The 13,356-nt window shown below is 39.7% G+C and overlaps 1 protein-coding gene across 2 annotated transcripts in view; it reads right to left on the bottom strand.

Annotated features, from left to right (window-relative positions):
• CLDN10 (claudin 10) overlaps window positions 1-5,546 on the bottom strand; it is a 129,022-nt gene extending 123,476 nt beyond the window's left edge. Inside the window, exon 1 of one of the 2 annotated variants that reach the window (XM_033177422.1) lies at window positions 5,154-5,546. In XM_033177422.1, coding sequence (XP_033033313.1) covers window positions 5,154-5,310 — 157 coding nt within the window. In that variant the 5' untranslated portion in view covers window positions 5,311-5,546. Of the gene's footprint in view, window positions 1-5,096 lie in introns of both variants that reach the window. The other variant, XM_033177421.1, reaches the window with a different exon arrangement.
• Between the last annotated feature and the right edge of the window lie 7,810 nt (window positions 5,547-13,356).

Consider the following 13,356-nt stretch of genomic DNA (forward strand, 5'->3'; position numbering starts at 1 on the left):
GGACTAACACAGGCATACATTCCAACTAGCAAGAAGTCTAAAGTGATTACATCAGATAGCTCCCAGCTGTTCCCTAGATGTGAATAAACCCCCGGAAAACCCTCTTTCTCTAGCAAGTACCATTCCTTGCGATGGAGTCTTGCTGTCACCCAGGCTGGAGTGCAGCTCGATCTTGGCTCACTGCAACCTCTGCCTCCTGGGTTCGAGTGATTCTCCTGCCTCAGCCTCCCAAATAGCTGGGACTACAGGTACCCGCCACCACACCTGGCTAATGTTTGTATTTTTAGTAGAGACAGGGTTTCACCAAGTTGGTCAGGCTGGTCTTGAACTCCTGACCTCAAGTGATCCACCTGCCTCGGCCTCCCAAAGTGCTGGTATTATAGGCATGAGCCACCGTGCCTGGCCTCTTCACCCCCATTTTTATGGCATGGCCAAATAAGGGAGTGGGGAGAGAGGTGAAGCAGCTGGAAAGTGAGGAGACAAGGCTCACACTCCTGTAGACAGCCAGCATCATTTGACTGCAGCTTCCACATGACTGGTTTCATTTCAATGAAATCCTGGCACTTTTACTTGGGTCTTATGGTCATTCAAGGTCATTTACACCTATCTCAACCCAGACGCAGAGAAGACTGTAAACAGTCAGGAACACGGGAAGCTGGTCAAGATAATAGATAAGGCAGGTGGCGGAGAAGGCCTTGGCAGGGCACGGTGGCTCAAGCCTGTAATCCCAGCACTCTGGGAGGCCTAGGCTGGAGGATCACTGAAACCCGGGAGTTTGAGACCACCCCGGGCAACATCGCAAGACCCTGTCTTTACCATGTCCAGTAGATTTTGTTTATAAATACAATTATAAACAAAATTATAATTACTTATAAGTAAAATTAGCCGGGCACGGTGGCACATGCCTGTAGTCCCAGCTACTCAGGAGTCTGCGATGGGAGGATCACTTGGGCTCAGGAAGTCAAGGCTGAAGTGAGCCATGATCATGCCACTGCACTCCAGCCTGGGTGACAGAGTGAGACCCTGTCTTAAAAAACAAAAATTAAAAACAGAAGGAAAGACCTTAATCCCATGAGCAACTATAACCATTATAATAGAGGATACTTTTATGGCTATAATTCTTTGGGAAACTTCTACTGCCAGGTGGCCAAGCACTGTGAAGTTCTCGAATTGAACTTCAGGTTGAAAGATTCCTGAAGGAACTCTTGGAGACCCATTCTCTTAATTTAAGGATGAGGCACAGAAGGTGTCATTGTTGAAGTCAAGGTCTCACAGCAAGTCATAAAGGAGCCAGAATGCGAGGCTCAGTCTGCTGAGTCATAATCCAGTGACCTTCCTTCGGGTTGCCCGCACGCATTTCCTCACTCGCTCCTCAATTCAGCACAGTCCAGCCTTCCTCCAGGAATACAATTTTGCCCTCATCATGAACTCTCTGTAGTCTCACTCATTATTTGGCTCATTCAGTCATTTTGCAACTATGTATCTGGAACCCAGCACGTGCCAGGGGCACGACAGGAACATGACAGATCCAGCCCTTGTCCCAAGGTGATCATGATTTGCTTCAATTCTTCACTGCAACCATGCTTTGGGGATTCAGTCTTCCCCCTCAGAAAGAACTGCTTCTCTCCCTACTATGAGAGATGCTTTACTTTCACAGTGAAAGCATTCCTATTAACGCTGATATGAGAGAAAAACAAAACACAACAAAACAGGAGACCTAGTTTATGGTAGACTTAGTATCTAAAGATAGTGAATTGGCTTTGGATTTTAATCAAGCTTTCAGACTCTAATAAGAATTGAATTGTAGGTGTCTCTATGGTTTATTTCACAGAATGACAGTTGAAGGTGGCCTCTGTATTTTTTTACAATAGCTATAAATGCTGCTCACCCAAAAAGCTGTTTGCTAACATCAACTTTTTAAGGGATGTAGTCACTATTAATCCAAATGAAGCCCTAAAAAGCTGTGGCTACACTGGAGCATTCAAGAGGGTTAGCTATGAGAAGGTATGACTCCAGCAATGAAGTTATATAATCAGCAAGAAAAAAAAAAATACAACCCTGACAGCTTAGAAAGATTTTCTGCTTTTCTTTCTTAGTGGAGGTTTAATCTGGCCTAAGTCTAAGAAGATTTGTCTCAAATTGACAATGCAGGCTTAAATAGTTTGTTATTTTAAAAGGTGATATAACCATTTTCATTCTTCATTGACTTCTGAGTTCTTTTCTCAATTTGTAATTATTGCGATGTTGGAGAGATTATTGGCATAGATAGCTTTTCCAATTTCCTCATTGTTGTGTTTTCAAATAGGAATAAAAGAAAAGTAACCAGCAATGACTCCATGGGAAAGGAAATCCAAATGTGTGAATCCCTGTTTCCTTTGGAAATAAGAATCAGTGTTTCTGACATTGAAAATAGATTTCTGCAGCAAAGTGTATCATTTACAAAGATTGTGACTCAGGATGAAGAAGGTAGAGAGATTATATTAATTTAATTGTACTTGTTCTTGGGGAAGCATTGTCAGTGGGTGAGATTTTCAGATTACCTATGCACGGGGTATACAGGAGATACAGAATAAATTATTTTTACAATCAATAAGCAAAGTTAACTTTAAAAATAAAGTTTTGGCCAGGGTCGTGGCTCATGCTTATAATCCCAGCACGTTAGGGGGACAAGGCAGTAGGATTGCTTGAACCCAGGAGTTCAAGGCCAGCCTAGGTAACATAGTGAGACTTCATCTCTACAAAAACCTTTAAAAATTAGCCAAGTGTGGTGGCATGTGCCTGTATTCCCAGCTACTTGGGAGGCTGAGGTGGGAGGATCACTTGAACCTGGGAGGTGGAGGTGGTAGTGAGCTGAGATTGCACCACTGCGCTCCAACCAGGGCAACAAAGCAAGGTTCTGTCTCAAAAACAATAAATACAAACTAAGAAAGTTTTAAGGGTGAGAGATATCTGGACTATCATAAATGCTAGTAATAAAATTCCTAACTCTGTGATGGGGGAAGTAGCGAGTTAAAGTCATGTAAAATGTACCATGGTTCTTTAACCCACTTTGAAGCTAAAGTTGAACACATATTTCCAATAACTGGGTTTCATTAAGAAATACAGAATGAAACATATTAAGGCAATTTTCTTTCTTTCTTTGTGTTTCTTTTTTGGCCTGAGGAAGTACAGGAATTTAGGATCAAGTATGGTTTACCAATGACATTTTAAGATGAGGCCGGGCACGGTGGCTCAAGCCTACAATCTCAGCATTTTGGGAGTCAGAGACAGGTGAATCTCTTGAGCTCAGGAGTTCGAGACCACTCTTGGCAACACAGGGAGACCCCATCTCAAAATATATATATATAATAATTGAACAAAGAAAAGATGAACCCAATTAAAAACAAACAGACTTACCACATGCCATCTCTTCTACCTGATTCCTAAGGTCAAAAAGGGCCAAGAGGGGCCCCTGGAGAAAGAACGACTATAAGACGTGCAGAGTGACAACAGGGTCTCCACACACACTCGTCTTTCCCTTTAAAAATTCCCCCGTTTCTAGGCAGTGTTCTATAGCAGAAGGAACAGTGTTGAAATACCCCAAAATAAGTTTAGAAGTTGAGTCTGAAGAGAGACACAGCATGGATTCCTCAAATGGGTACCTTGGAAAGTCCATGTTACTTCAGGGCCTAACTGAGGCATCCATGCTTGAATACTTCTTTTGATTGTCATTAGAAATCTCCTGGATTTAGTTAAGTATTCTCTCTTTATCCCCTGGCACTCGCTGTTGACTAATGATGTGCACACTTGACACAAAATCTCCTAACACATTTTGCTTTAGTAACTTCCTAGTTAAAATTTTATTTCATTTTCTTTACTGGGGCCAAGGTACAGTTTTACTATTTGACTGTGAAAAGTCTATATTTTACCAAAAAACAAGCAGCAATTTTTTAAGGTAATAAACCCACAACTTGTGGCAGATTTGTAAATGTATCAAATTTGCAGAAAGCAGAGGCAGATAGTAATTCTCATAATGACATGAAAGCAAATGACAACTGTTTCCCTGAAGGCATCCTGGAGTATGAAAATGTCCTTACAAAATATATGTTCCCTCTTTGAGATATGTACACTTGTAATAGAATTTCTAATATGCACAACGATGAAAGTTTGCCCCATGTATTTTTAAAACAAATAAATAAAACCAGGTAACCAAAGGGGAAAGTAAACAGCATTTTCTTTCACTTAACCACTTTCAAACTTTTCTTGCTGTTAAATTTTATCATTCAATATGGTTTTTTTGTTTTGTTTTGTTTTATATCTAGGCTATGACAAACATTAAAAAAAAAAACCTGGAAACCCCTCTGAAAATAGAATTCCTTCCTTTGTTAACAGGAATCTAGGATAAAGTAGATGTAAGGAGACATATGGATTACCTTACAGGTGTTTTGGAATACCCAGTGTGACTCCAAAGGGAAGAGTGGAAGTGGCTGCATTGTTTTAAAAGCCAGTTTCAATTTGCCATCATTTGCCAGTTCCAATCTATCAATGGCATATTGCATATATATGTGTGTTATATATGTGTGTGCATGTATATGTGTATATACATTCATATAGATACCTGTGTGTTATATATGTGTATGTATATATACACATGTGTGCATATATATACACATACAGATACCTCTGTGTGTGTGTGTGTGTGTGTGTGTGTGTGTGTATATATAGAGAGAGAGAGAGACAGGAAGAGAGACAAGTTTAAATCAATGAGAATGTTTCCTACATAGAGGTGATGACCCCTCAAGGTTCCTCCATGACTCAAGGCAAATTGAAACTGACTTTTAAAACAATCTAGTCACTTCCACTCTTCCCTCTGGAGTCACACTGGGTATTCCAAAAGCCCCGTAAGGTTATTCTTACATCTCCTTTGTCAAATAAAATAAATAATGTCATTCTTTCAGCCAATACTCATACACCCCATCCTTCCTAGGCAAATCGTGGCACTGTGATTAAGCACTCAGTCTTCAGAGAGTTAACAACCAGCCATAGACAGCGACTTCAGCACAGTCGGGGGGGAAAGTATATTTTACCTCCACCCCAAATAAAGCCATTATATTTACCTGCTACTTTGAAGATAGTAAAATGCGGTCGGCAATGGAAAGAACCCAACGCGTTACCTGCGCAGTTCATCCATAGACCCTGGTAAACCCAAGTGGCTGTTATCACAGAGGAGGCTCGCGTGGTCACTTTCCACTCATTGGACGTGGTAGCAGCAACGAGAGCTCCAAACCCTCCGACACCAGACACCAGAGCCCAGATCTGCGCCCTGGACATGTCGCGCCGCCTTCGCCAGTGACACTGTCCGGACAGAACCCTTTGGTGGTCTAGGCATGCAGCCGATAGGGAACACTTTGACAAGCGTCACAGCCAGAGGATGTGGGTAGGTGACAGCGTTTCATGCTTAGATGGCCTGAGGAAGTACAGGAATTTAGGATCAAGTATGGTTTACCAATGACATTTTAAAGATGGCCTGAAAGAGTCGTTCTGATTTTCTACACGGATATTTATTAAAATTTTGTAGATGAATTTTAAGGGTTTTGATTTCGCAGATTTTTAACTTGCCACCATAGTTAATGCTTAATTTTCTGTTAGCCTGAAGCTTAACGAACCGTGCAACTACCAGATATTACAAAGTACAAATTATACAGTAACAGTTAAGGCTTATTTGACCAATTGCTTTAGTCTCATCTGCTTTTGAATCTTTACATAATTGAATCATATTATAGAAATTCTCCTATAACCTATTTTTTTCACATAATACTGTATTTGAGGGATTTATCCATGCTCAGGAATGTAGTTGTCCTTCATTAACTATTACAGCTGAATATAGTATTTCATTAAATGCAATTTAAGGAACAGGATTTATTCATGTTCCTGGAGCTGAACATTTGTGCTGTTCCCTTTTCTCCCTAATAACCATTGGCGCAGCTATAAACATTCTTGGGCATTTCTTCTTGTGCATGTGAGCGAGAGTTTCTCTAGGGCATATCCTAGAATCAGAATTTTGCTAGGATGTAGGAAACACTCATCTTTAACTTTATACACAATGCTAAATTGTTTGACTAAGTAGTTACAGCAGTTTAGAGTCCCACTAGCAGTGGGTAAGTCCTCCGTGTTCCGCTTCATAACACGGTACCTGTGGGGTTGGTGAGATTGTTATTTTTTCTTTTGGCCAGTCTGATGAGTATAAAGGTGTCACATTATGATTACTAATTTATATTTTCTGATTACTAAGGAGGTTGAGCATCTTTTTGTGTGTTTATTGGTTATGTTTTTGTCTACAATGAAATATGCAACTTTTGCTCACTTACCTATTGAGTTGTTTGACTTTTTATAATTTATTTTTAGTTATCTATATACTCAAGATAGTAATCTTTTGTGGATTATTTATGTTGCGGGTATCTTCCCCCAGTTTGTGGTTTGTCTTTAAGTGGCCATTTGAGAAACAGTCTTGGTTTTAATATAGCTAAATTTATCAAGTTTCACCAAGTGATTTGTGGTTTGAGATCTTGATTAAGAAATCCCTATCTTGGGCCTGGCATGGTGGCTCCCAGCTGTAATCCCAGCACTTTGGGAGGCCGAGGTGGGAGGATCACTTGAGGCCAGGGGTTTGAGACTAGACTGGACAACATATTGAGACACTGGCTCTATAAAAAATACAAAAATTAGCTGGGTATTGTGGTGCAGGCCTGTAGTCCCAGCGACTTGGGAGGCTGAGGTGGAAGGAGGATGGCTTGAACCTGTGAGGTCAAGGCTTCAGTGAGCCATGATTGCACCACACACTCCAGCCTGAGTGACAGAGCTGAGACCTCGTCTCAGAAAAGGAAAGGAAAGGAAAGAAAAGAAAAGAAAAGAAAAATGAAAAAAGAAAAGAAAAAAGGAAAAAAAAGAAAAAGAAATCTCTATCTAAAAGAAAATAACTTTTCCTCTTCACTTCAAAAAACTTCAAAGTTTTAACTTACATATTTAAGTGTTTAAATCATCCAGATTGATTTTTCTGTGTCTTGTGATTTGGGACCTATTTTATTTTGCAATGTGGAAATTCACTTTTCCAATTTTCTTGTGTAGTCCCTTGTTTCTCTATTGATCTGCAGTGTTACCTCTGTCATACATATTGGGCATCAATATTCACATGATCTGGTTTTGGATTCTTGATTCTGTTCCATTTATCTGCTTGACTGTTCCTAGGCCAGTACAATACTTTCTTAACTACTCTAATTTTATAAATATATCTCAAAATCTTGTTGGTGAGTATTTTACCTTGCTTACCTTGCTCTTCTTTTTCAAGTATGTTGGGATTTTTTTTTTTTTAAAGCTCTTTGCTATTTCTTATATATTTTATTTTATTTTTATTTATTTATTTATTTATTTGGAGACAAAGTCTCGCTCTGTTGCCCAGGCTGGAGTGCAATGGCGTGATCTCAGCTGACTGCAACCTCCGCCTCCCGGGTTCAAGTGATTCTCGTGCCTCAGCCTCCCGAGTAGCTAGGACTACAGGTGCCCATCACCACACCCGGCTAATTTTTGTAATTTAGTAGAGACAGGGTTTCACCCTGTCTGGTCTCAAACTCCTGACCTTAGGTGATCCACCTGCCTGGGCCTCCCAAAGTGCTAGGATTACAGGCGTGAGCCACTGTGCCTGACCCTTATATATTTTAGAATCAGTTTATCAAATTAGACACATACACATACATACAGATTGGGAGATTTGTTGGAATTGTTTTGCACCTATTATTCAGTTTGAGGAAAATGGAGAGCTTTATAAAATCAAGTCTTCCTATTCATGAACATCATATATCTCTTCATTTATTTAACCCATCTTTAATGCTTTTAGTGAAGTTATATACTTTAATCTCTAAAAATAGTTACTTTTTTGTTATGTTTATTCTTAAAGTTAGGATTCATTCTAACATCTATTTTTTTTTTTTCTTCTTTTTTTTTGAGACAGAGTCTCGCTCTGTCACCCAGGCTGGAGTGCTGTGGCCGGATCTCAGCTCACTGCAAGCTCCGCCTCCCGGGTTCAAGCCATTCTCCTGTCTCAGCCTCCCGGGTAGCTGGGACTACAGGCGCCACCACGTCGCCCGGCTAGTTTTTTTGTAGTTTTTAGTAGAGACGGGGTTTCACCGTGTTAGCCAGGATGGTCTCGATCTCCTGACCTCGTGATCCGCCCGTCTCGGCCTCCCAAAGTGCTGGGATTACAGGCTTGAGCCATCGCGCCCAGCCTCTAACATCTATTTTGTACTTACAGTTTGTCCAGTTTTTTTCTTGAGTACACATATAGTTTTTCTCCTTTCTTGAGTAGTTTTGAAATTGGGACCTTTTTTCACATTTCAATTTTTCTCTCCATTAAATCAGAAATTACACTTATTTGCATTGTTTAATGATTACTAATAGAAGCTTTAATGTATATTTAGCTTAATATATAAAAGTAATTGGCCAGGTACGGTGGCTTACACCTGTAATCCCAGCACTTTGGGAAGCCAAGGCAGGTAGATCAGCTGAGGTCAGGAGTTCCAGACCAGCCTGGCCAACATGGTGAAATCCCCTCTCTACAAAAGTACAAAAATTAGCTGGGCATGATAGCAGGTGCCTGTAATCCCAGCTGCTCAGGAGGCTAAGGTAGAAAAACCACTTGAACCTGGGAGGCAGAGGTTGCAGTGAGCTGAGATCATGCCATTGCACTCCAGCGTGGGAAAGAGAGTGAGACTCTATCTCAAAAAGAAAAAAAAAACATCATCTCAATAGATGCAGAAAAGACCTTTGATAAAATTCAACACCCCTTCATGCTAAAAACTCTCAATAAACTCAACAAACTAGGTACTGATGAAACGTATCTCAAAATAATGAGACCTATTTATGACAAACCCACAGCCAATATCATACTGAATGGCCAAAAGCTGGAAGCATTCCCTTTGAAAACCAGCATAAGACAAGGATGCCCTCTCTCACCACTCCTACTCAACGTAGTATAGGAAGTTCTGGCCAGGGCAATCAGGCAAGAGAAAGGGTACTCAAATAGGAAGAGAGGAATTCAAATTGTCTTTGTTTGCGGATGACATGACATGATTTTATATTTAGAAAACCCCATCATCTCAGCCCAAAATCTCCTTAAGCTGATAAGCAACTTCAGCAAAGTCTCAGGATACAAAATCAATGTGCAAAAATCATAAGCATTCCTATACACCAATAACAGACAAACAGAGAGCCAAATCATGAGTGAACTCCCATTCACAATTGTTATAAAGGGAATAAAATACCTAGGAATACAACTTATAAGGGATATGAAGAACCTCTTCAAGGAGAACTACAAACCACTGCTCAAGGAAATAAGAGAGGACACAAACAAATAGAAAAACATTCCATGTTCATGGATAGGAAGAATCAGTATCATGAAAATGGCCATACTCCCCAAAGTAATTTATAGATTCAATGCTATCTCCATCAAGCTACCATTGACTTTCCTTACAGAATTAGAAAAAGCTACTTTAAATTTTATATGGAACCAAAAAAGAGTCTGTAGTGCCAAGACAATCCTAAGTGAAAAGAACAAAGTTGGAGGCATCACACTACCTGACTTCAAACTATACTACAAGGCTACAGTAACCAAAACAGCTTGGCACTGGTACCAAAACAGATACATAGACCAGTGGAACAGGACAGAGGCCTCAGAAATAATGCCACATATCTACAACCATCTGATCTTTGACAAACCTGACAAAAACAAGCAACAGGGAAAGGATTCCCTATTTAATAAATGGTGTTGGGAAAACTGGCTAGCCATATGCAGAAAACTGAAACTGGACCCCTTCCTTACACTTTATACAAAAATTAACTAAAGATGGATTAAAGACTTAAACGTAAGACCTAAAACCATAAACACCATAGAAGAAAACCTAAGGAATACCATTCAGGACATAGGCATGGACAAAGACTTCATGACTAAAACACCAAAAGCAATGGCAACAAAAACCAAAATTGACAAATGGGATCCAATTAAACTAAAGAGCTTCTCCACAGCAAAACAATTATCATCAGAGTGAACAGGCAAAATACAGAATGGGAGAAAACTTTTGCAATCTATCCATCAGACAAAGGGCTAATATCCAGAATCTACAAGGAACTTAAACAAATTTACAAGAAAAAAAAAAAAAACCATCAAAAAGTGGGTGAAGGATATGAACAGACACTTCTCAAAAGAAGACATTTATGTGGCCAAAAGACATGAACAAATGGACATCACCACTGATCATTAGAGAAATGCAAATCAAAACCACAATGAGATACCATCTTATGCCAGTTAGAATGGTGACCATTAAAAGTCAGGAAACAACAAATGCAGGAAAAGATGTGGAGAAATAGGAACGCTTATACACTGTTGGTGGGAGTGTAAGTTAGTTCAACGATTGTGGAAGACAGTGTGGCAATTCCTCAAGGATCTACAACCAGAAATACCATTTCACCCAGCAATCCCATTACTGGGTATATACCCAAAGGATTATAAATCATTCTACTATAAAGACACATGCATACGTATGTTTATTACAGCACTATTCACAAAATCACAATTGCAAAGGCTTGGAACCAACCCAAATGCCCATCAATGATAGACTGGTTAAAGAAAATGTGACACATATACACCATGGAATACTATGCAGTCATAAAAAAGGATGAGTTCATGTCCTTTGCAGGGACATGGATGAAGCTGGAAACCATCACTCTCAGCAAATTAACACAGGAACAGAAAACCAAACACCACATGTTCTCACTCGTAAGTGGGAGCTGAACAGTGAGACTACATGAACACAGGGAGGGGAACATCACACACCAGGGCCTGTCAGAGGGTGAGGAACTAGGGGAGGGAGAGCATTAGGAGAAATGCCTAATGTAGATGATGGGTTGATGGGTACGACACGTGTACACCTATGGCACATGTATACCTATGTAACAAACCTGCATGTTCTGCACAGGTGTCCCAGAACTTGAAGTATAATTAAAAAAAAAAAAAGTAATCAGTGTCTTTATTCTCCTCCTGAATGGTCTTAAGAACCTTAAGATGTTTCAACATGAACTACTCCTCTTCTGATTTCTGTTATTACTTTACTTCTATCTTGTTTGATGTTTAGACCCAGAAAGTGGATTTTTAGTCACACAAATGTTAGCCCCACAAACATTATTACAATTATACACTGTCATTGTTTATCTTCTTCTTTTTTTTTTTTTGCTTGCGATTCTATTTTGTATCTTAAACCTTCCTTGTCAGTTTATTTTTCTTCTTCCTAAAGTCCATTCTTGAGAAGTTTCTTTAGTGAGCAACTTGTTTGTCAGATAATATCTTTACTCAGGCCAGGCACTGTGGCTTCTGCCTCTAATCCCAACATTTTGGGAGGCCGAGGTAGGCAGATCTCTTAAGCTCAGGAGATGGAGACCAGCCTGGGCAACATAGTGAGACCTCATCACTACAAAAAATATAAAAATTAGCCAAGTGTAGTGATGCATGTCTGTAGTATCAGCTACTCAGGAGGCTGAGGCAGGAAGATCACTTGAGCCCTGGAGGCAGACGTTGCAGTGAGCCGAGATCAGGCCACTGTACTCCAGCCTGTGTGACAGAGTGAGACCCGATCTCAAATATCTATATATACATATATAGCGATAAATATATGTCTATATAGAGAGATAGATATCTATATGTATGTATATATGTGTGTGTGTATAGATACATATCTACACCTATAGATATAAATCTTTATTCAGGGCTTATTTTTGTTAGGTAATTTTGCTAGGTATTAACAAAGATTCTCTTTAACAAAACTTTATTCAGGGTGCCCTGAGGTCTTTTTCAAGTAGGCCTTGACTTTTAGACTTCCATGTTTGTCTCTGGATTGTCTAATTTTGGCAAGAATTCTGCTAAGTCAGTTTAGCTAGAATCTCTCATCTTTGATCACCCTCTGTATCAGATTGGGTTCCTCATGCTCCACCATCCCACAGGCGGTCTCTCATCACCCCAGCCTGCCTTCAGTAAGAATCTTGTCACAATGGCTTAGCCAGCATCCCCACTTCCCCTGATATTTCCTCTTAGTAATTTCCTATCTACTAGTCCCTACCCTCTCCTTGACTATAAATTCTCACTTGCCCATGCTGTATTCAGAGTTGGGTCCAATCTCTCTCTCCCCTACTGCAAAATCCCATTGCAGTGGTGTCTATACCTATTGCAATAGTCCCCTTTTTTCCTTGAATAAAGTCTGCCTTACTATATTTAACAAGTGTCACTAAATAATTTTTTCCCTTTAACAGTATAAAGTCAAAAGTAGACAATTATGTCCTGAATGGTATTACCTAGGTTTTCTTCTAGGGTTTTCATGGTTTTAGGTCTAAAATTTAAGTCTCTAATCCATCTTGAATTAATTTTCGTATAAGGAGTAAGGAAAGGATCCAGTTTCAGCTTTTTACTTATGGCTAGCCAATTTTCCCAGCACCATTTATTAAATAGGGAATCCTTTCCCCATTTCTTGTTTCTCTCAGGTTTGTCAAAGATCAGATGGCTGTAGATGTGTGGTATTATTTCTGAGGGCTCTGTTCTGTTCCATTGGTCTAGATCTCTGTTTTGGTACCAGTACCATGCTGTTTTGGTTACTGTAGCCTTGTAGTATGGTTTGAAGTCAGGTAGTATGATGCCTCCAGCTTTGTTCTTTTGGCTTAGGATTGTCTTGGCAATGCAGGCTCTTTTTTGGTTCCATATGAACTTTAAAGCAGTTTTTTCCAATTCTGTGAAGAAAGTCATTGGTAGCTTAATGGGGATGGCATTGAATCTATAAATTACCTTGGGCAGTATGGCCATTTTCACAATATTGATTCTTCCTATCCATGAGCATGGTATGTTCTTCCATTTGTTTGTGTCCTCTTTTATTTCACTGAGCAGTGGCTTGTAGGCATGGGCAAGGACTTCATGTCTAAAACACCAAGCAATGGCAACAAAAGCCAAAATTGACAAATGGGATCTAATTAAACTAAAGAACTTCTGCACAGCAAAAGAAACTACCATCAGAGTGAACAGGCAACCTACAGAAGGGGAGAAAATTTTTGCAATCTACTCATCTGACAAAGGGCTGATATCCAGAACCTACAAAGCACTCAAACAAATTTACAAGAAAAAAACAAACAACTCCATCAAAAAGTGGGCAAAGGATGTGAACAGATATTTCTCAAAAGAAGATATTCATATAGCCAACAGACACATGAAAAAATGCTCATCATCACTGGCCATCACAGAAATGCAAATCAAAACCACAATGAGATACCATCTCACAGCAGTTTGAATGGCAA

Source organism: Trachypithecus francoisi, unplaced genomic scaffold, assembly GCF_009764315.1.
Source record: "Trachypithecus francoisi isolate TF-2019V2 unplaced genomic scaffold, Tfra_2.0 Lachesis_group18, whole genome shotgun sequence".
NCBI classification, from domain to species: Eukaryota; Metazoa; Chordata; class Mammalia; order Primates; family Cercopithecidae; genus Trachypithecus; species Trachypithecus francoisi.